At 41.6% G+C, this 19,864-nt stretch overlaps 2 protein-coding genes across 9 annotated transcripts in view; one reads left to right on the top strand and one right to left on the bottom strand.

Moving 5' to 3' along the window:
• The window catches only part of LOC132524858 (cytochrome c oxidase assembly factor 1 homolog), a 100,960-nt gene extending 85,350 nt beyond the window's left edge, over nucleotides 1-15,610 (top strand). For 3 of the 8 annotated variants that reach the window (XM_060157366.1, XM_060157364.1, XM_060157363.1), the window contains 2 exons: nucleotides 1,934-2,010; nucleotides 2,851-3,211. In XM_060157366.1, coding sequence (XP_060013349.1) covers nucleotides 1,934-2,010; nucleotides 2,851-2,950 — 177 coding nt within the window. In that variant the 3' untranslated portion in view covers nucleotides 2,951-3,211. Of the gene's footprint in view, nucleotides 1-1,933; nucleotides 2,011-2,850; nucleotides 3,213-3,242; nucleotides 3,731-3,752; nucleotides 3,835-9,399; nucleotides 13,820-15,214 lie in introns of those variants that run through there. The other 5 variants (XM_060157360.1, XM_060157362.1, XR_009542069.1 and 2 more) reach the window with 4 other exon arrangements.
• STK17A (serine/threonine kinase 17a) overlaps nucleotides 13,853-19,864 on the bottom strand; it is a 38,274-nt gene continuing 32,262 nt past the window's right edge. The window contains exons 4-7 of the mRNA XM_060157359.1: nucleotides 19,331-19,457; nucleotides 16,155-16,203; nucleotides 15,889-16,068; nucleotides 13,853-15,444 (exon numbers count right to left, since the gene is read on the bottom strand). Coding sequence (XP_060013342.1) covers nucleotides 15,120-15,444; nucleotides 15,889-16,068; nucleotides 16,155-16,203; nucleotides 19,331-19,457 — 681 coding nt within the window. The 3' untranslated portion in view covers nucleotides 13,853-15,119. The remainder of the gene's footprint in view (nucleotides 15,445-15,888; nucleotides 16,069-16,154; nucleotides 16,204-19,330; nucleotides 19,458-19,864) is intronic.

The raw sequence follows: 19,864 nt of genomic DNA, 5'->3' as shown, positions 1-19,864 counted from the left end.
GGTGAGTGAGCAGCCTTGTCTTGTTCCTGAATTCAGCAGGAAGGCTTTCAGCTTTTTACTGTTGAGTATTATGCTGGCTGTGGGTTTGTCATAAGTGGTCTTCATTATGTTGAGATGTGTTCCCTCTATACCTACTTTGGTGAAAGGTTTTATCATGAATGGTTGTTGAATTTTTATCAACTGCTTTTTCTGCATCTGTTGTGGCGATCATGTGTTTTGTTAATGTGGTGTATCACATTTGATTGATTTGTGTATGTTCAACCATCCTTGTGACCCTGGAATGAATCCAGCTTGATCATGGTGTATGATCCTTTTTATGTATCGTTGGATTTAGTTTGCTAATATTTTGTTGAGGTTTTTTTTGCATCTATATTCATCAGAGATATTGGCTTGTAATTATCTTTTTTTGGTAGTGTCTTTATTTGGTTTTGGGTGCTGGTGACCTCATAGAATGAATTTGGAGGTGTTCCCTCCTCTTCAGTTTTTTTTAGAATACTTTGTATGTTTGGTAGAATTCCCCAGTGAAGCCATCTGGTCCTGGACTTTGTTTGCAGGGGATTTTTGCAGTGATCAGTCTGTTCAAATTATGTTTCTTCTTGATTCGGTCTTGGCAGGCTGTATGCTTCTAGAAACTCGTCCGTTTCTTCTGTGTTGTCCAATTTGTTGGCATATAACTGTTCATAGTATTCTCTTAGGATTCTGTATCTCTGTGATAACTGTTGTTATCCCTCCTCTTTCATTTCTTATTTTATCTGGGTCCTCTCTATTTCTTGGTGAGCCTGGCTAGAGGTTTGTTGATTTTGTTTATCTTTTCAAAAAACCAGCTCTTGGTTATACTGATCTTTTCTGTTGTTTTTTTGACCTATTTATTTCCTCTCTGATCTTTATTATTTCCTTCCTTCTGCTGACTTTGTTCTTTTTCTGACTCCTTTAGACGGTAGGTTAGATTGAGATTTTTATTTCTTGAGGAGGGTGTGTTTTGCTATCAGCTCTCCTCTTAGAACTGCTTTATGGTCCAGGTCAGAGTATGGACCAATCTGCTAGAAATAGTTCCCCCTTTTATTAAACAGTGGACTTTTTTTGTTTTTCTATTTTATTATGAAAGTTTCAAACATGCAGAAAATATCAAAGCATTTATGCTGTGGCACCCATATATCTGCCACCTGGATTCTGTAACTAATATTTTGCTCAGTGTGCTTTTATCCCATACCTGTTTGTCTAGCTCTACCTTATTTGTTCTTGAAACCTATCTATCTTATTATTTTCAAATATCCATACCTTTCACCTTTAAATACATAAGCCATATATATCATTAACTAGAGCTTAGTATATATTTTTTGAGGTAAAATTTACATTCTGTGAAAGGTGCACATCTAACTAACTGTCCTGATGAATTTTAACAAATGCATCCACCTGTGCAACTCAAGCCCCTGCCTACATGTAGACTGTTCCCTCACCTGAGAGCTGCCTCATGCTTTTCCCAGTTGGTCCTCTCACATCCCCACAGCTCCAGCAGAGGCACTTTCTGACATTTTTTCCCAACCTAGTTTGGTCTAAGACATGGAATCACGCATTATATACTCTTGGGTAAGGCTCTTTCACTCTACATGTTTTTGACCTTTATCCATGTTGCATATATCGGTAGTTCTTTTTTGACCATGGATTTAAAAAATAATCATTGCAAGTACTCAGAACATTGAGTTTGGCACATAAGGTCTCCTTGCCAGATAGGAGCACTGCCATTGACCTCACCAGGCCATCCAGAGAGGGGCAGGGCATTTGAAGGGAGCCAGATGGAAAATAAGGTGAATTCTTCAGCTAGGCTCAAGTTCGAAAGCAACCAGGTTCTGTGGATAATCACTGGATTTCATAGGTTATCTCTTGAGAGGACAGCACTATATATACACTTACCTCTCTCATTTTATACCCCCAGTTGAAGATTCCTGTCTCTGGACCCAAGTCAGAGGGCTATCTCTATGTCACCTCATCCAGAGATGCCCCCTTTAAGAGGTATGATGGGAAAGTGGGTGGGAATCAGGCAGCAGGAGGAGAGCCTTCTGATGGAAACGATTTCCGTTTTCAATTTTAGTTATCTGATTGTGGCAGTAAGAATTAGTTTTTCAAAGCTTGAGAAGTTTCACAGCTTGGACAGCATGCCACTACTTGGGCTCTTAAGCTCAGTCCAGACATTTTATCCAGTGCACGCTACTGAATTTGAAGAACTTCACAGTTGTAGTGGTCTAGGTCTGCCATAACTTGATGCTATGTCGCAGCTTCCAACACTGCTGCCTCCGTCATTACAAATGAATAAAGGCATGGGGTCCTGTTCCAGAATTATCCGTCACATTCTTTAAATAAGCTCTCTACCCCATTAATTGGCTTTTCTTGTCTGGTTGCCAGTAGCTACACTCACTCACTTCCCCCACGGGAAACCTCTCTCAGAGATGTTTGCTGTTTAGCCAGGATGTGTTTTAATTCTCAAGGACAAAAGGAGCAGGCAGCCCCTGCCTGGCTCCCCTGGACTCACTGCCCCCTGAGCCTGGGATTAGTGGAGGAGCTGGCCGGCTTCCAGCCCGGAGCTGGAGGTCGGGGGGATTAGGAAACGGGGAGGAGCGGGCTGCTCCTCTTCCCTGGTGCCAGCCATTCATTGGTAAAACTTGCCTTGACGGTGTTGCTGGTTAAATAATGTGAACCTGGAACAGAAGGTTAAAACGTTAACATACTGCTAACATAAAATAGTGTTTAAAAAACTTAAGACATTCCTAACAACTGCTTTTTTCCTTTTAAACCATGTCTGTCTTTTGCCTCAGTGTTTCGTTGATTAGAGACTATACTTTTGGTTTCTCTCAGGTGGAACCTTCAGGAGGTCTTCTTAGAGCTCAAGGATGGCCAGCAGATTCCCCTGTTCAAGCCCAGTGGGGAGAACAGCAATGAGCTGAAAAAGGAGTGAAGGTGATCAGCCCGTCCTAGCCCGGCCTCCCTCCTCACCATGTGCGCCCCTGTGGCTGCAGGCCAGCCCCCAGGTCGGGCTGGCTGCACGTGTGGGCATACAGTGATCTCAGGATCATTCTAATTTGACCACAGTGACCCCTGCTGAAGTTTTTAATTTCATCAGAAAGCTACTATAATTTATAAGAATTAATTTGAAAGTTCTCTATATAGAAGCAAAGCACAGAATAAAAGGAATCAGTATTAATAATGTTGATTTCTCATCTCTTTTTCTCTTCTCTCCCCTACCCCACTTTTCAGCCCTATCAATGAGAAGGTTTTAGGTTTTATTAGTCTTGCAAGGGGACAAAGACCTTCCTTTCCGCTGAGCGCCAGAGCCTACAAAAGCCAGAAACCTGCCAGCTTTGCTTTTGCAAAGGCCAATCTAACCCCCTCAGTATTACTAGGCTTAATGCAGGTGTAGTAAAGGACATTCATGAGCTCCTTTACTGTATTCTTAATATTCATTGGAGGGGAGCCTCTCAGAAAAGATTAAGCTTAAATATGCCAGTACAGGCCTTTCATCGTTAGAAGTTATTTCCGTTCTGTAATTTCTTTCTTTAAAAAATATGCTCTTTGAATAGATCATGAAGTGAAAAAGTTCTTTCCCTGAGAGCTTTTGTTGATAAATATTACGATCTGTACAGTCTTTTTTGTGCTGCTTTATTCTTTAACCATTACGTACCGTTCTGTTGTGTACATGTCACTTTATATAGTGCCTCATACCTGACTGTTGTTCTATAACAGCTTTTACTTACTTTCAGTGTTTGCTGGATTTTTTCTTGCTGTGGCCAAGCCACAGAAAACCAGGGCCTGAGTGGACCATCTGTTCCGAAGTAAAAGCAAGTAAGTTTTTGTGTACGATTTGTATGACGAGGCTTTCCTAACGCAACTGACAGTATGTAGTGAAAAGATCCTTGATTTCTGTTTCAAAGTCACCATCTTGGGTATTATTTCCAGTTAAGCATATTTCCATGGACTTCTTAATGCCTTTATGGTTGACTGTGAACAGGCTGGAACCCGGTCCTTGCAATAGACATTGTCCTTTCTTTCCTTGAAGTAATGCTGTATACCCGTAGCCCACTACTTCCTGTGTGTCCCGTGATCGCTGTGATTCAGCCATGGACTCCCAGTAATGACCTGGAAGACATCTTGGAGGATGCGCATCATCAGAGGCAAACATCATCAGAGGCAAAGGAGACTTTTCACTGTTTGAGCAAGTGTTCCCAGCACACCCCATGAGTCAGCCCAGTGGTGACTGGAGAAAGGGCTCACTAGAATGGTAAGAATTATAGGTTTATGAAGACTGCAGAAGAGCGATCACAGCCAACAAATGGCAGTAGGACTCCCACGTGCCTTTACTAAGATGCTGTATGGTCTCTGCTCACAAGCGGCTTACGTAATACTGGACTAGAAGAGTTCTAAGCAGCAGTGCTAAAACGAGGTAGAAGAGAGACCGATTAGGAGGAATCCAGGAGGCCAGTCAGGTCCCTCCTCCCTCTTGGTGGACTGGTGACCTCATGGGCTTATTTCAGACGTGATGGAGACTGCCTTGCAAATAGAAAAAACATGGAAACAGGCCTCAGCAGGGGAGGTGTGAGCTATGCTCCAGAAAGAAGATTTGCCATTTGGCCAGTGTGTAGGTTAGCTGAAGATACAGTAAAAGCAAGCCCTGGACAGGTGAGGTGACCAGAGCATGAATGCCAGCATTAGCATTTTGCATGGAGCTTGTAGCCCTCAGGTTCTGGAGTAAGTATATGATTCTACTGTGAATGACGGTTTAAGAGACTGTGCTGAATTATACTGACAAGACCTGTACGACTTTCAAATAAATCACAGATTTTACTGTCATTTATCCCATTTTTCAAGATTTGGCTTCCCCCTGCTTCTCTTTCTGCCAACCGTTCCCCATTCATCAATCCAGGGATTTAGTAATACCTGATGAGACAGGTTCTACTCCTCCCAGTTTTGGTGAAGCTGCATTCAGCAAAGATGAAGCTAAACTGAATGACACCACGTGAAGCAGCCAGCACTGCACCGATGGCGGCCTCTCGCACAGCGGGGAGGCCAGGGCAGCGCTCCGTCGGCAGCAGCTCCACAGCGCTTTCTGAAGGCTGCTGGACTCTGCTGTTTTCAGTTTGTCCGTATGAAAACTAGGAATAAATACTTACCAATCGCTGGTCTTACAGGCGAGGCAGCGTTTATACTGCTTGTTGGGAGGCTTGGGCAAAAGATGCTGTATCCACAGGAGGCCCCATGAAGGGGTTGGGGGCGTTCAAGGAGGAGGTGAGAGGGTGATGATGGGAAAAGCCTCCAGCCTCCACCCACGGGAAGAGCCTCTCCTCGGTAACCTGTCCACCATCCAGGCTTGTCTTTCCACCGACTCCAGCAGTTGCTCAGTTCAAAGTGCTGTCAGGAACGTGTACGGAAAAGTTGACATTTTACGATCCAGGGTTCAAAAGTGGGAGTTGAAAATACTAGAAACATGCCTCTGTATCATAGATCACATTTCATTTAATAATGAAAGGCATTTAATATACCATTAGAAGAAGTAATGGAGAGCAGACAATACTTAAAACAGCAAAAAGCAAACCAAAACAAAAACTACTTAGGAAAAAGTGAGCAAGAAATCTGCAAAACTTATATGAGAGGTCTAAAACACACTACTGAGAGGTACAAGTGTAGAACTGGACAAAGGGACAGACACACCATGTTCTTGGATGGCAAGATTCTCCATCATAAAGATGTCAGTTCTCCCTGAGTTAAATTTAATGTGATTTTTAAAAGACAAGCTGATTAATTGTAAATTCCTTTGGAAGAAGAAGTAAGCAAAGATAGCTAGGAAATCACTGCAAAGGAAGAGTAAGGAAGGGGGGCTAGTCTCACAGACATTAAAACATTTGTAAATAAAATAATGAAGTGCTGACACATGAAGAGACAATGCAGTGAAAATACAGACGTGCGTATGGGAATCTGGTTATGGTAAAGCAGCCTCTAAATCAGGGAGGGGGAGGAAGACATTTGAAAAGTGATGTTGGAACAACCTGACAGCCATATGCAAAAAGATGAAATGGGATCAGCTGCTCACCATACATTCCAGTTGGATCAAAAGATCTAAATGTAAAAATGAAACCATCTAAGCACTAGCAGAAAAACATGGGTGAATTCTTTTATAACCCAGAAGTGGAGAAACTCACCTAACCATGATTCGTTACAGAATAAGGAAAACTGACTGTATAAAAACAAATTTCTGCATGTCTAAAAATACCAAAAGCAAAGCAAAAAGCAAATGGTAAATGGGAAAATATTTAGAATTTAAATCACAAAAGTTAATATCCTTAATTTCTAAAGAGTGAAAGTTGAGAAAACAGTAACCCAATAGAAAAATGGGCAAAAAATATGTATTCACAGAAAAGAAATGCAAGTGACTCAAACACACTAAAAAAAAAAAAAAAGGTCAACCTCACTCTTAAAAAGAATATAAATTCAAACTACAGGAAGATACCATTTTTCTTCTAGCAAATTGGCAATAATCCCTAAATTTGAGAACCTATTTTCTCAAAAGGCTGTGGGGGAAATAAGCATTTTTAAATTGCTGGTGTAAAGACAAAATGAAACAACACCTGTGGGAGGGAATTTGACAGTATCTAGAAAAACGTCACGTACACTTACCATTCTAATCAGCAGTCCCACATCTAAGATTTTATCCCAAAGTACACTGGCAAAAAATACAAAATGCCATTTATGTAAGGTTATTTAATGTAACACTATTGGTAACAGCAAAAAACTGTAAACAACCCAGGTATAACCCAAGTCTCCATTGATAGAGAATGGGTTAAATAAACTTTGACTTCCATACAGTTGAGGAGTCTGTACTTGTGAAAAGGAATTTTATATATGCATGTGTATATGTATGCATATGTTAGCTTCTACTTTCAAAAAGAAACAACGGAAGAAGAACTAAAATCAATACAAGTAGTTACCTTTGGGGAAGTAAACAAATGGCCAGGGGATGTAAGTAGGAAACAGGGATGGAAGCTGTACTTTCCTGAATGTACCTTGTTTTACACTTTTGACTTTGAAATCATGCTCTTTTGTTTTTACATAATTTAAAAATAAAATCACAAAGAAAAAAAATCTTTAAAATACTTCTTAAAATATTGAAACAAATGAACCACACAGAGAAGAAATATTTCAAGTGACTTTCAAACAGTTCTGACTCAACATCCTTGGTGGGATATATCCTCATGGCAAAAAGGAACCTCAAGAAATTTTAAACTACATTCAGTGGTCTAGTGTTAGTGCCCACGTGCGCACACACACACACACACACTCACTGGAGACTTCCTCCTTCCCATACTTGTCACTCCTTCTCCAACAGAGAGAAACCTGGCTCTCATAATCCGAGGTGTATTTACTAATTTGCTTAAATCTAAAATACGCAGAAGGGAGTTCTCCTACTGTCAACTTTAAAAAGCAAAAACCCCCAGGAGGGACAAGATGGAGTAGACACACGTTTCCCTATTCTTCCCACTAAGCACAGCTAAAACCCTAGACATTTATCAAATAAACACACTGAAAAATGAAAAGAAGGCAGATTGGCCGAGGATCTTGGGACCCAAGTGATAACAGCAGTGAGTTCCCTGGGCTTTCTTTTGCCTCATATGTCCCAGACTAGGTGCTGGTGAAACCAGCAGCCTAGAAACACCAATGGCTGCAACAACAAAAGCCAAGAAAAGCCTGCTTTCTCAAGCTAAAGAACTTTCACACAGTAATCGCCCTATTCTAGCCAGACACCATGGAAAAAAACATGGCCCCAACCCTACCCTAGCCTGTCAACAAAGGCCAGGTGGAGAGCCGAGACTTGCTCCCCTTACTCAGCTAGAACAAGGCCTTCCCCGCCCGCCCCTTTGGCCCCCGTCCTCTGCAGGGTGTGGTGGCGGAGAAGGCCCAGGGGAGCTACACCCACCTTTCCTGCCCGCTGGTACTCCCACCCCCCGCGGCATCAGCGGAGCCCCTATTCTTCAGTGGGAAGCCATAAGGAGGTACCCCTCCCCCTGCCTGGGTGTCAGAAGAGGCCAAGTGGTGAGCCTGGACCTTCACCCCCAACTGGCAGCAGTGAGGAGGCAGTGTACATATCCCCGCTTCACCCACCGGTATGGCAGTGTCAGAAAAAGCCTGCTTTTAAAACAGAAGATTTAGACAAGATCCAGTGTCCCGCGACATAAAACCAGACGTCCGATACACAATAGAAAACCACGCTTTTATACCAAGAACCAGGAAAATCGGAACTTGAAAAGAAGGAAAGAAATCAGGAACTTGAAGATAAAATAGAAATTACCCAATCTGAGCAGAGAAAACAGGCCGACAATAATACCTGTGGTTCTATAACCAAAAAATCTAGCATTCATGTCATTGGAGTCCCAGGAGAAGAGAAAGGGGGGGCTGAAAAAAGCATTTGAAAGAATTAACGTCTGAAAAGTTTCCAAATTTGGCAAAAGACATAAACCTATATATTTAAGAAGCTGAGTGGAACCCAAACAGCATAAACCTAAAGAAATCTATGATAACACAAACTTCTGAAAACTAAAGGCAAAGAAAAAAGCTTGAAAGCAGCAAGGCAGAAATACCACCTTACCTATAGGGGAAAGATAATTCAGATGATAGCTGTCTCCTCATAAACCGTGGAGGCCAGAAAAATGGCACAAAAGTTTTCAAGTTCTAAAAGAACTGTCAACTCTGAATTCTGCATCTGATAAAATTATTCTTCAGGAACGAAGGAAAAATAAAGACTTTCCAGATGATGGAAAACAAAAAGAATTTGCTTGAATAGACCTCCCTTAAAAGAATGACAAAAGGAAGTTCTTGAAACAGAAAATGTTGAGGAAAAAAAGTCTTGGAACATCAGGAAAGAAGAACAATGGAAAGAGCAGAAACATGGGTGAATATGATCTACTTGACTTCTCCTCTTGAGTTATCTCAGGAATTGTTTGGTGGTGGAAACAAAACGTATAACATTGTCTGATGTACTATTTACCTGAACTGGTAAAATGTTGACACAACCCATCTTTGTTGCTATGAAATAGTTCTGTATCTAAATTGTGGTTACAGGAAACTACATGTGATAGAATGGCATAGAACTATACACACGTACTGCTTGGATGTCAATCTCCTGGTTTTAGCACTGTACTACAACTACACAAGATGTGTCTGTACTACTATCTTTCCAACTCCTTTTAAGTCTAAAAACTTTGTATTTTGAAATAATTGTTAAGGTGTAGGACAAGGACACTGAATATGCTGCTTTGAAAGGGGCAAAGATGAGGGGATAATCCTTCCCTCCTGAATAATCTCCAGGTCTCTGAGGATTAAACCTCTCTCTTCCTAAAGATCTTTTTTGTTTTCTTCTAGGTACATTTCTCTCACAAGTTATTAGAAAACTGGCTACTTTACAGTAATGGAGATAACCGAGAGATAATAATTTTCATGAAAACCGATCAGTGTATTGAAACTAAGAGAACATTTTTATGTAAAAATGTTGTTATACTATTGCTGATGACATATTTAGTAAAAATAGTTTAGTTTTAGTAGATAAAACTCACTTGTTTTAATAAAAACTGTAAGAATGAATGCAAAGTCCTAAGATTATTCTGCCATGTAAAATGAACTGCTCCCCAAAGGACTGTGTCAGTATTGGTTTGAAATAGGAAATATCTCCTATTTAGAATATGTTTAGATTACAAGAGCCTGGCAGGGGGGTTGGCAAACTTATTCTGTAAAGGGCCAGAGAGTAACTATTTTAGGCTGATTAGGCCATAAGATCTCTGTTGCAACTACTCAACCCTGCGGGTTTTCCCATGAAGCGGCTGTAGACAAATGTAAATGAACAGGCTGTGTTCCAAGAAAGCTTCATTTACCAAACACGCCACAAGGGCGTAATGTGCTGACCTCTGTACCAGCCTAATGTCAGGTTACCTATCCTCCAGTCATTAACAAAAATTCATCCACAATCAAGCTACACAAAAATAATTTGAAAAAAATGATTATTTATGGACATTAATATGTAGCCCAAGTGTAGACTCCACTGAGGTTAAAGCCCTGGAAAGCTCAACGATTCTATCCTCTGTTTTGCCAGCAGCTGCTAAGATCCTGGGCAAACCACATATTCCCTCTGAGATTCTATTACCTCCTCTCTACTTTGAGAGAATTAGAGGAGGGTATGTTATTCCTTCCCAATTTTGTTACCATGAATTTCAATTCAGCAGACTGACTTCCACTCTTACCAACAAAACTTTAGACCGAGACTTTAAATGAAGAGCTTCAAAAGAAAATAACACTCATTTTTATTTGAATAATTTATAACATAGGTCTGATTAAGCACAGTGAGCTAAAACTGACCACTGGAGGATTAGGAGTGTCAAAAACCAAAACTGAAAAACAAAGAGTATCCAAAACAATAGCATCAAATAACAAAATACACAGGGATAAAGTTCGCAAAGGATGTACAAGGACTCTACACTGGAAGATATAACACAATGCCGAGAAAAACTGAAATCAACGAACGGGAATACACACTATGTTCATAGACTGGAAGAACTGTTAAAAAGTCAGATTGATTGACATGAATCTCAAACAAAATCCCACGAGGCTTTTTTAGGGGGTGATTTTGGTAGAAGTTGACAAACCAACGCTAAAATTTCTTCAGAAATGCCAAGGACCTAGAATAAACAACAATCTCAAAAATGAAGGAATTGGAAGTCCTACTGTACTTGACATCAGGACTTACAAAGTTCTGACAAAAAGATAAGCAAATAAATTAATGAAACAGAAGAGTGTGCAGCAGTAGATCCACAGACATACGGTCAGATGATTTTAGACAAGGACAGCAAAACAGTTCAATGGGGAAAGGAAAATCGGTCTGACAAATGGTGCTGGAACAACTACATATTCATACGGAAAACAAGGACACTTGACCCCACCTAACACCAAAGGGGACAAAAGTGTAAAGTGGATCGCAGGCCTGAACATAAAAGTTAAAACTATAAAGCTTAAAAAAAACCTTCATGACTTTGGGGTAGGTAAGGACTTCTTAAAGAGGGTACAGAAAGTATTAACCATATAAAACAAAAATTGATGAATTGGACTTCATCGAAATTACAGCTACCTTCTCATCAAAAGACACTGTTGAGAAAACAGACAACCCACAGTCGGAAAAAAATATTTGTAACATGTAAACCCTATAAAGGACTTGTATCCAGAATATATAAAAGATTATCACAACTCACTATCCAATTAATAAAAAGGGAGAAAAAGGACGACACAAAAATGGTTCAACAAACACATGAAATAGTGTTTGTTCCTCATTAGTCATCAGGGAATAGCAAATTAAACCACCTTGTGATACCACCACATACCCATGAGAGTGGCTAAAATAAAAAGGATGGCCAACACTAAATGTGAAGCAATGAGAACTTGCATATATTGCTGGCAGGAATGGTAAACAGTACAATCGCTTTAGAAATGGTTGGGCATTTTCTTAAAAAGTTACAGATCCATCTCTCCCGTGGCCTAGAAATTCTACTCCTATTTAATCTAAGAGAAATGAAAACGTGTCCAAGAAAATCCCTGGACAAGAATATCTGAACTTCCCTGGTGGCGCAGTGGTTAAGAATCCACCTGCCAATGCAGGGGACACAGGTTCAAGCCCTGGTCCGGGAAGATCCCACATGCCGCCGAGCAGCTAAGCCCGCGCACCACAACTACTGAGCCTGCGCACCACAACTACTGAAGCCTGCGTGCTCTAGGGCCCACATGCCGCAACTACTGAGCCCGTGCTCCGCCGCAAAAGAAGCCACTGAAATGAGAAGCCCGCGCACCGCAACTAGAGAAAAGCCTGCATGCAGCAGCAGCAATGAACACTCAATGCAGCCAAAAAAAAAAAAAAAACCAAACTAAAACAACAGAAAAAAGAATATCTATAGCAGCTTTATTCATAAGACACAAAACCTGCAACAGCCCTGGGGTCCGTGAACAGAGATATGGTTTTACATAAGCTGGTGTGTTCAAACAGCACCACATGGCAACAACAAGGAACACACTGCTGATACAAGCACCAATATGTATGAGTCTCAAAATCACGCTAAGTGAAAGCCACAGCAGGGTGGACGTGCCATGTAATTCCCTCTATCTGAATACGTGCATTTGTCAAGCTCGAGAGAGGCTGGTACGGATTTAGAGCTTTACACTTCGTTACTTGTAAATCATATCCCCTCCGACAATAAAAGCATAGTTGGCAATTAAGGCTCTTGAGGTTAACGTTTTTAATCCAGCTCTTTTAATTCTGTAACAAATTGAAGGTCCTAAGTGCTAAATGATCTTGAACAATACTATCGTATTTTTATCAGTCTAATTCAGATTTCTCCAAGTGTGAGCTTAAAATGTATTTAGGATTTGTTTCTTGGTACCTTGAGATGATCTATGTCGGTCGCAGGGAGCGATGTTGCTCAGGCCTCCGTGGACGGAGCCGCACAGCATTCACCTCGTGTCCAACAGTCTCTAAGCGACCTCTTCTCTCCTACACTTTCTTCCAAACTGAGGTCTGTTGGAAAAGTTTAAGATACAGCACAATTAGCATCTGATGTGCCTCTGTAACTATGAGAGAAAGCCATATTCTCCTACTTTTCATGTGAAAACAACAAAATGAAACATTAAAACACAATTTCCCAGTTGACTAAAACCACTTACATTTTGCGTATTTCATAACTTCTCATCAAGCTAAAATATTATAATGTTGAATTTTATTATAATTAAAACTGGAGTTCTAAATTGCATGGATATGAATAGTTTAGTCCATTGTAAACAAGTGAAAAGAAAAATTAACAGAGCTAGTTGGTTAGTAATTAACAGAAAGTTTTGGTCCAATACTGTGAAGACTCTTTATGCTCTATTTATATGACAGACACCAAAAAATGTCAATATATCCCTTTACCAGTGCAAGTGCTTCCAAAAAAGCAGTGTACAAATTCTAAATTCAAGGCACCAAGAGCAGCTAAGGACAGCTGCACACTGCAAATGGCAAAGTGGCCATAAAAGAAAACACGTCTATTTTTCTTTTCTTTTACAGATACAGCAATTACATTAAATGTATTATGAATACAGTATAAAAAATGGCTTGGAAAAAGTCTAACTGTTGTCCACATGATTATGATTTTAAAACTGAATAAATCCATCAAGTATAAAAATGTGTCATTCAAATAGTGGATATTTTTTTTCTCACCTCCCTCCTATTTTTGTCAGAGGTATTTATAAAAATTTGCCTAAAATTGTATTTTACCTCTTTTCAAGACTTACCTGAGGCTTTAGCATTGTGGCCGTGGGTTTTCATTGAAAATTGCCACTGTAGCAGAATTTCCTCTTCCTCTTTATAGAGCTTGTTTAGAAATGCTCGTTTCCAAGAAACTGTATAAATCAATAGGCCAGTTTAGTGAGAAAACAGTGCAAACCGAGGGTTCGAACTGCCTTATCAATTTCACCTGATGGTGTCGGAACAACACAGGGCCTGCGACACTTGCAGGGCAGGGCTGGGAGCTCGTGCAGACCACGCATGGGAAAGTCCAGCCCAGTACCCTACACACACTTGAAAACAGATGGTTAGGGGTTCCCATGGTCCTGAGGCTGACATCTGAGCAACCAGGCTGGGAAGAAAGCACCACGTGACACCCTAGCGGACTGCGAAGGGATGCGTCTGAGTAGCTCACGGTACAGAGCACACGCTGTGTGCACACAAGTCACAGACAAGTTGTGTTCACCCGATACAAGCACCTAATACAAGGTAAATAAGGACTCGCAGACTGTTCTGTGTAAGAAGAAGATTTAGTTGCTTTAAGTTATACAGCATACGCTTTTACATTTCCACTTTTTTAAATAGGAATTTGCTCACTGTGGGCCCAGATACAGCTGAAGTGTTCACTCCTAAGTAAATTAAATGCTACTGAGTATATTCTTATAAATCTTACAAGTCTTAGGGTACCTCCCTAATGACAAAGTTTCCAATGTCAAATCGTTTACGAACAAAGTAAAGGTTTATAAATATTCCGGCATCTTACCACTTTTCCTAGTATTGCTTGGGGGCTAATAGGAAATTCAACAGAAGCAGAGAGGCTCGATGGCCAGCATGAATGTGCTTTATATTTCTTCCCCGATTCCCGGGGATTTTATTAACAAAAACAACTTAATAGCGTCCTCTCACTGACCGAAGCACCACTGTGTTGATCAGATCACACTGCCTCTCGCAAGAGACCAAAGTCAGGTGACAAGCGTGTGAGGAGGCGGCAGGGGTGCAGCCTGTGAAAGAGGGTAGACAAGGAAGGTGTGATGAGGGACGCGCGGAGCGAACACTGGGTTAACATTACTGGGTGACTTAACCTTTGACCTTGAAAACCAGAACAATTTCAGAGGTGAAAAATCACCACCACTCTTACTAGTGATGTTGAAGAAAAAAACTAAAATTAGCCACAGGCTTTTCCACTGATAGGGCTGCAAAGCATTAGGAAGAAAACAGACAACAGAAGCCAAATCAAGTCAACATAGAGCAGTAATAAAATATAAAAATAAGACATTATTAACTAGCGGATGTTATTCTAGGTCTCAGAAATTTGCAAAATACTTATTTAAATTAAAATCTTAGTCCCCTCAAAAAATCCAAAGTGAAAAAGTATCAATTTTAGTAACAACATCAACATACATATATGCAGATACAGATATGAATAATGCAAAACAGATTTACAAAGATGTTAATTTTGGCACTTTTAGTTGGAGTTTTAAGGAAAGTGACTACAGATATCTTTGCATACACATTCTCATTCTGGAGAAACAGGATGCAGAAATAAAAGGTTCAAGCATCTCCCTTCTTAAAAAGAACTCTGAAAAAGGTAACTTTACCCGTTAAACCTCCTGGTTGGCAACTTTATAAATCTGGCTTGATTCCTCTAACTCCACAAGTTTGACAAAGTTATTTTAGTTTCTACCAGTGACACCTGGTCATCCACTTTCAGCACATGTACCATTTGGCCAGAAGTCCATAAATAATGTTTCCAATATAGAAATCTTAAAGTTCTAAAGGGAAATACTGCTCAGTAGATAAAATCTCCCGGAATGTCTTGCAGCAGAGGTTCCTCAAATTTAAAGCGTTTGGAAATGGCCTTTTGCTCCATTTTCTCTTTTTCAGACTGTCTGCACTGTCCTAAAGTATATGAAGTAACTACAATCAGCTCCTCTGTGACGACGGATTCCTCGGTTTCCGGCTTCTGAGTATCTGAATGGCTTTCAGGCACAGGATCGCCTTCCTGGAGGGCCTGTGCCTCTTCTAATGCTCCTTTCACCTTGAGAGAAGGTTCCTGAACACTGCTCTGCGTTAGCCATGGATGTTTCAGACACTCCTCAGCAGTGGCGCGATCTCTGGATAAAGATACACATTTTACAATTAGGACAAAGTAGTTTAAAGCCTCAACTTAACTTAGAGCATAAGGTATTATATTTTGGGACGCATGAACCACAAAGATCTTACTGTGGTTCCTGAATAAAACAAAGTTTCAGCATTTGCATGCAAATGCCGTCCCCACAACACAGGAAAATAGTACTTTAAGCTATCTCTGAAAAGCCCCTTTGAAAGACCAAGAACAGATGGCAAATATCTGTTATACTGAGGTGCAGTTCACATTTTCTAAAAAACATTTTCATTTTTGCCACTTTTTCTTTCAACAGATGTAAGAAGCCAAAGGTTTCATCTAATTTCATGTCTACACTTTCATGTCTTCACTTTGGGGTTTCAGTTGTTAATCTGCTTTTGTTCAGAGCAGACTGCTCAAAAATTGATAGAGATCGATATTAACGAATACTTACTCAGGTTTCTTAACTAAAAGTGTCTTGATGAAGTCAACAGCTGACTCAGACACAACATCAAATTCTTCCTCAGAATAACTCAGATTCATCTGTGAGATGTTGAGGAACGTTTCTTGTTTATTATCGCCTAAGAAAGGCGATACTCCCGTCAGCATGACATATGCCAACACTCCAATGCTCCTAAACCACAATGAAAATGTAAAAAAATTAGTATCATATTCATTTCTTAAAACTAATTTGATCAATTCATCATAAATAATTCTCACCACATATCCGTTGCCATGCTGATAGGATCATAACTAAGAATTTCAGGAGCTAGTATCAGAAACAAAAGAAAACATTTAGTTTTGTGGAAAAAAATTGCCAAATTTGCTCTTAGAAAAATTTAAATATCAAACTAAGACACTGTCAAGGTTTGGGCTAAGATAAAATAAGTTCACGTTATAAGTCAATATGCATTACTGTAAAGTCTAACTAGATGTTTATAATTAACTTGCTTGCTTTTTGCACCTCTATCCTCCAATGCTGGGTCCTAGTATTTTTTTTTTTAAATATCTGAATACATAACTACTGCCATATAAACTGGCAACTTTTACACTTTCCTCTTCCCACACCCTCTATCTAATCAAGCATCAGGTTCCCGCTTTTAACTCGTGCCCCCCCCCAGTCTACAGCACGTGCCCCCTGACCCCCACTTGGTCCCGCCCTCTGATCTACTCTATGCTGTGGCTGCAGTGAGCTTTTAAAATGCCCACCCGTTAACACAACGTCAGTCAACAAGGTTAGAAACAACCTGGGCATCCTTGGAGGACATGCATCACACACACAGACGACAAAGACAACCTACAGGGTTGAGAAAAAGTTTGCTTTGATAATATCTAACTAGACTGCTGCCAGCCAGAGAAGTAACAGAAAGATAGTCCCAAGTGTGCAAGGACACGGGGGAAATTCAGGAAAATCCTCCCTGAAGACTACTCACTGGTACGATCCAGTCAACCAAAGGACGAATGTTTTCAAAAGTACAGAAATAGGAAGACTAGGCTATGGAAAGACAGGCAATAAATACTGAAACCATTTAAAAATCAAAGCCTAAAAAACAGGGGTAATTACAATAAAAAAGGGAATGAAAATGTTCTAGGGAAAACTAAAACACTGAAAGTTGCACATGCATTAGGAGTGGGAGATAAGCCTGCCCCAGAACAGGAGAGCGGGAGGTGTAGGGGATACTGGTGTCCCCACTTCTATCTGAAGCTGTCGAGCTGAGAAGCAGAGGCTATGACTGTTATTTAAAAGTTATAAAAGAGGGAGTGCCCCGGCGGTCCAGTGGTTAGGACTCCAGGCTTGCACCGCCGGGGGCACGGGTTCCATCCCTGGTCGGGGATCTAAGATCCCACAAGTGATGCGGCATGGCCAAAAAAAGAAACAGAAAAAAAAAGTTTTAAAAGACACTACCAGGAAACTTAAAATCAAATGCAGAGTATCCAAATTACTGGTGGGAAAAAAGTACAACAGAGCCGAGAGAGCAGGAGATGGTGGGAGGAGTGGGGAAGGAAATAACATTAGCTTCCTTTTCTGAGTGTTTATTACGTGCTGAGCGCTGACGTGAGAGTGTGATGGAGCAGATCCAGTGAGGTAGGACTTCCACAGCCTCGTTTCGTGGACAGAGGACCGTGAGGTATAGAGAGATCTGGGGACCAAGGTCCCGCAGCTGGCCGGTGCGGAGGGGCACACACCCAGGCAGCCCTTTCTGCGTATGAAAGGCTGGGGCGGGACTGGGGGGCAAGGGGCCCCGTTTAAAAGGCAGGCCAGGCGCAGAGACAGGAGCGCCGCCTGTTTTTCTGTATTATATCCTTCTGAGTTATTTGTAGTTTTGGGGGGTTGGGCTTGTACTGCTTATATCATAAAGAATACAGCTTTGTTCTTTGGAGGGAAAAAAGCTCTTGGTAGAAAATTTAGAATTTACCGAAGAGCAAAAAGCATCGGAGGGAAACAAAACAAACAGCCCCCCAGGAACTCCTTCAGGGCAGTAATTCCCATCGGCGTCTCGGCCCACAGCCCTTCCGCCCCGCAGCCTCCCGTCCTTCCTCCAGTTTACAAGGCCTCCCGTTCCTCACGGGCGCTTCCCCCGAAGCAGCGGCATGTTAAGCCACATTCCTAACGCTAACTCAGCGGTCGTGAAACGTACCAGTTGGTGTACTGGAAATTGTGTTCTAGTCCACAAAAACACAATATTTGAAGGGTGTTTTTCTGCCTGCGATATCTTTTATTACCTAATTAATAAAGGCTCTGCTGTTTCAAACTGCAGGACTTTAGAAAGTATTTTAAAGCTTCAAAGTATTTTTTGTACTGTCGTTGCCCTATAGCTTTATTTTCCTCAACCCGACCTGTCCCCTGGGACTTTGTGTCCCCCTGGAATCCTTTTTTCCTTCCTACATAAATTCCCACCATCCTGGGCTCCTTCAAGGACTACTCTTCTCCTTTCACCTTCTTCTTGCCACGCCCCCAGGCCTTCCAGAAGGAGACGGCCTGTCCGCCCACTTCACACCTCTGCCCTCAGGCAGATCTCCTTCTTCCCCCCAGGCCCGGGCCACAGCCTCCTCTACTCCTGGTCACAATGATGCTCTCACCCACGGACACACAAGCCATCCTCCTCCCCGGGCTGCCATCACCCTGGGCAGCTCCCACACTATGTGCAGGACCCTACCGGCCTGGCACCCGCGCTTCTCGACCTCCTAGTCTAAAGAAGCTGACCTTGCAGAGCTACATCCGAGGCCTTGTAATCACAAAGAGCCCTTTCTGCTCGGACATTTTAAATGATAAAACTGTAATCCCCGGCCACACCTTTAAATTATTTTACTGCTTTGCTCTTCTACAGAAATCTCTCTCTTTCTTTAACCTATCCAACCACTAATTCTTTTATGCTCCATTTTCCTTCCAGTCTATCCAAAAAGTCATAGTTTACCACTTTTTCTGCCAAACCGAGAAGCCATGGTTCATCACTTCGGCTGCTCTCTTTTTCTTTCTGCCAGAAGCTCTCAGCCCTGCATCAACCCAGCAGAATGCCCTCTGTTTCCCACATCTATGCAATCACAGGGCTTGCAATGACTTTCACAGTGTTTATTCTACCAACTTGCAGTTCTTGAAAGCTCCTTGCTTGTTAAATATCCTTCCACCCTCAGATAACCTGACATCCTCTCCTGTTCCTTGTAGAAGCAAATCCCTTCGGCTTCTCTTAGCCCTCCAGGAAAGGGACTGCCAATTTGGTACCTTACTCTTTAAAGTTTTCCATTTTTTAACTTAATACAAAGGAAGGGACCTCTGATGGTAGAATTTCACCACAGTGGACGGCAGGCCCCACCACTCATCACGCCACATGTGGGTTCCCCAGTGAAGGTGATGCCTGACCCCAAACACAAAACACGCAGCTCTCGGGAATACTCACCCACGTACTCGGGAGTGCCCATAATCTCCCGGAGCTCTTCGCCGTTCTTCAGTACTCGTGAAAGACCAAAATCAACGATCTTAATGTCACCCAGTGGAGAGTCACTTGTCAGCAGAATGTTCTGGGGCTACAAAATGACACCCCCCAAATTAATAAACCGCGATTGCGTATGAAGAGCATAAAGAGCAGGCAGCCCATAAAACATACAAATTTCACCTGTGGAAGTGAGAGCGAGAAATTTAACAGCAGACAGTCATTCGTCAGACAGCTGTTCTTACAGCGTACTTCCTGTGTGTAAGGCAGCAGGCCTCGTAGCATCTCTTCCCTTACACCGGCTCTTCGTCAGCACGTAACTGTGCATCTATTCCCATCTTAAAAACCAAACCAAACCACTTAATAAAAAAAATCCTCCCCCCACGACCCTGCGTCTCTTTCTAGCCAACACTCACTCCCTCAAAGCTCAACTTCTTGAAAGCGAGGTCATCTCAATCCAGCTGCATCGGGATTTGCCCCCTGTACTCGACCTGCTCTCAC

This window comes from Lagenorhynchus albirostris, chromosome 8 (assembly GCF_949774975.1).
Source record: "Lagenorhynchus albirostris chromosome 8, mLagAlb1.1, whole genome shotgun sequence".
NCBI lineage: Eukaryota > Metazoa > Chordata > Mammalia > Artiodactyla > Delphinidae > Lagenorhynchus > Lagenorhynchus albirostris.
Note: the sequence above shows the minus strand (reverse complement) of the source record. Positions and strands in the feature narration are given on the sequence as shown.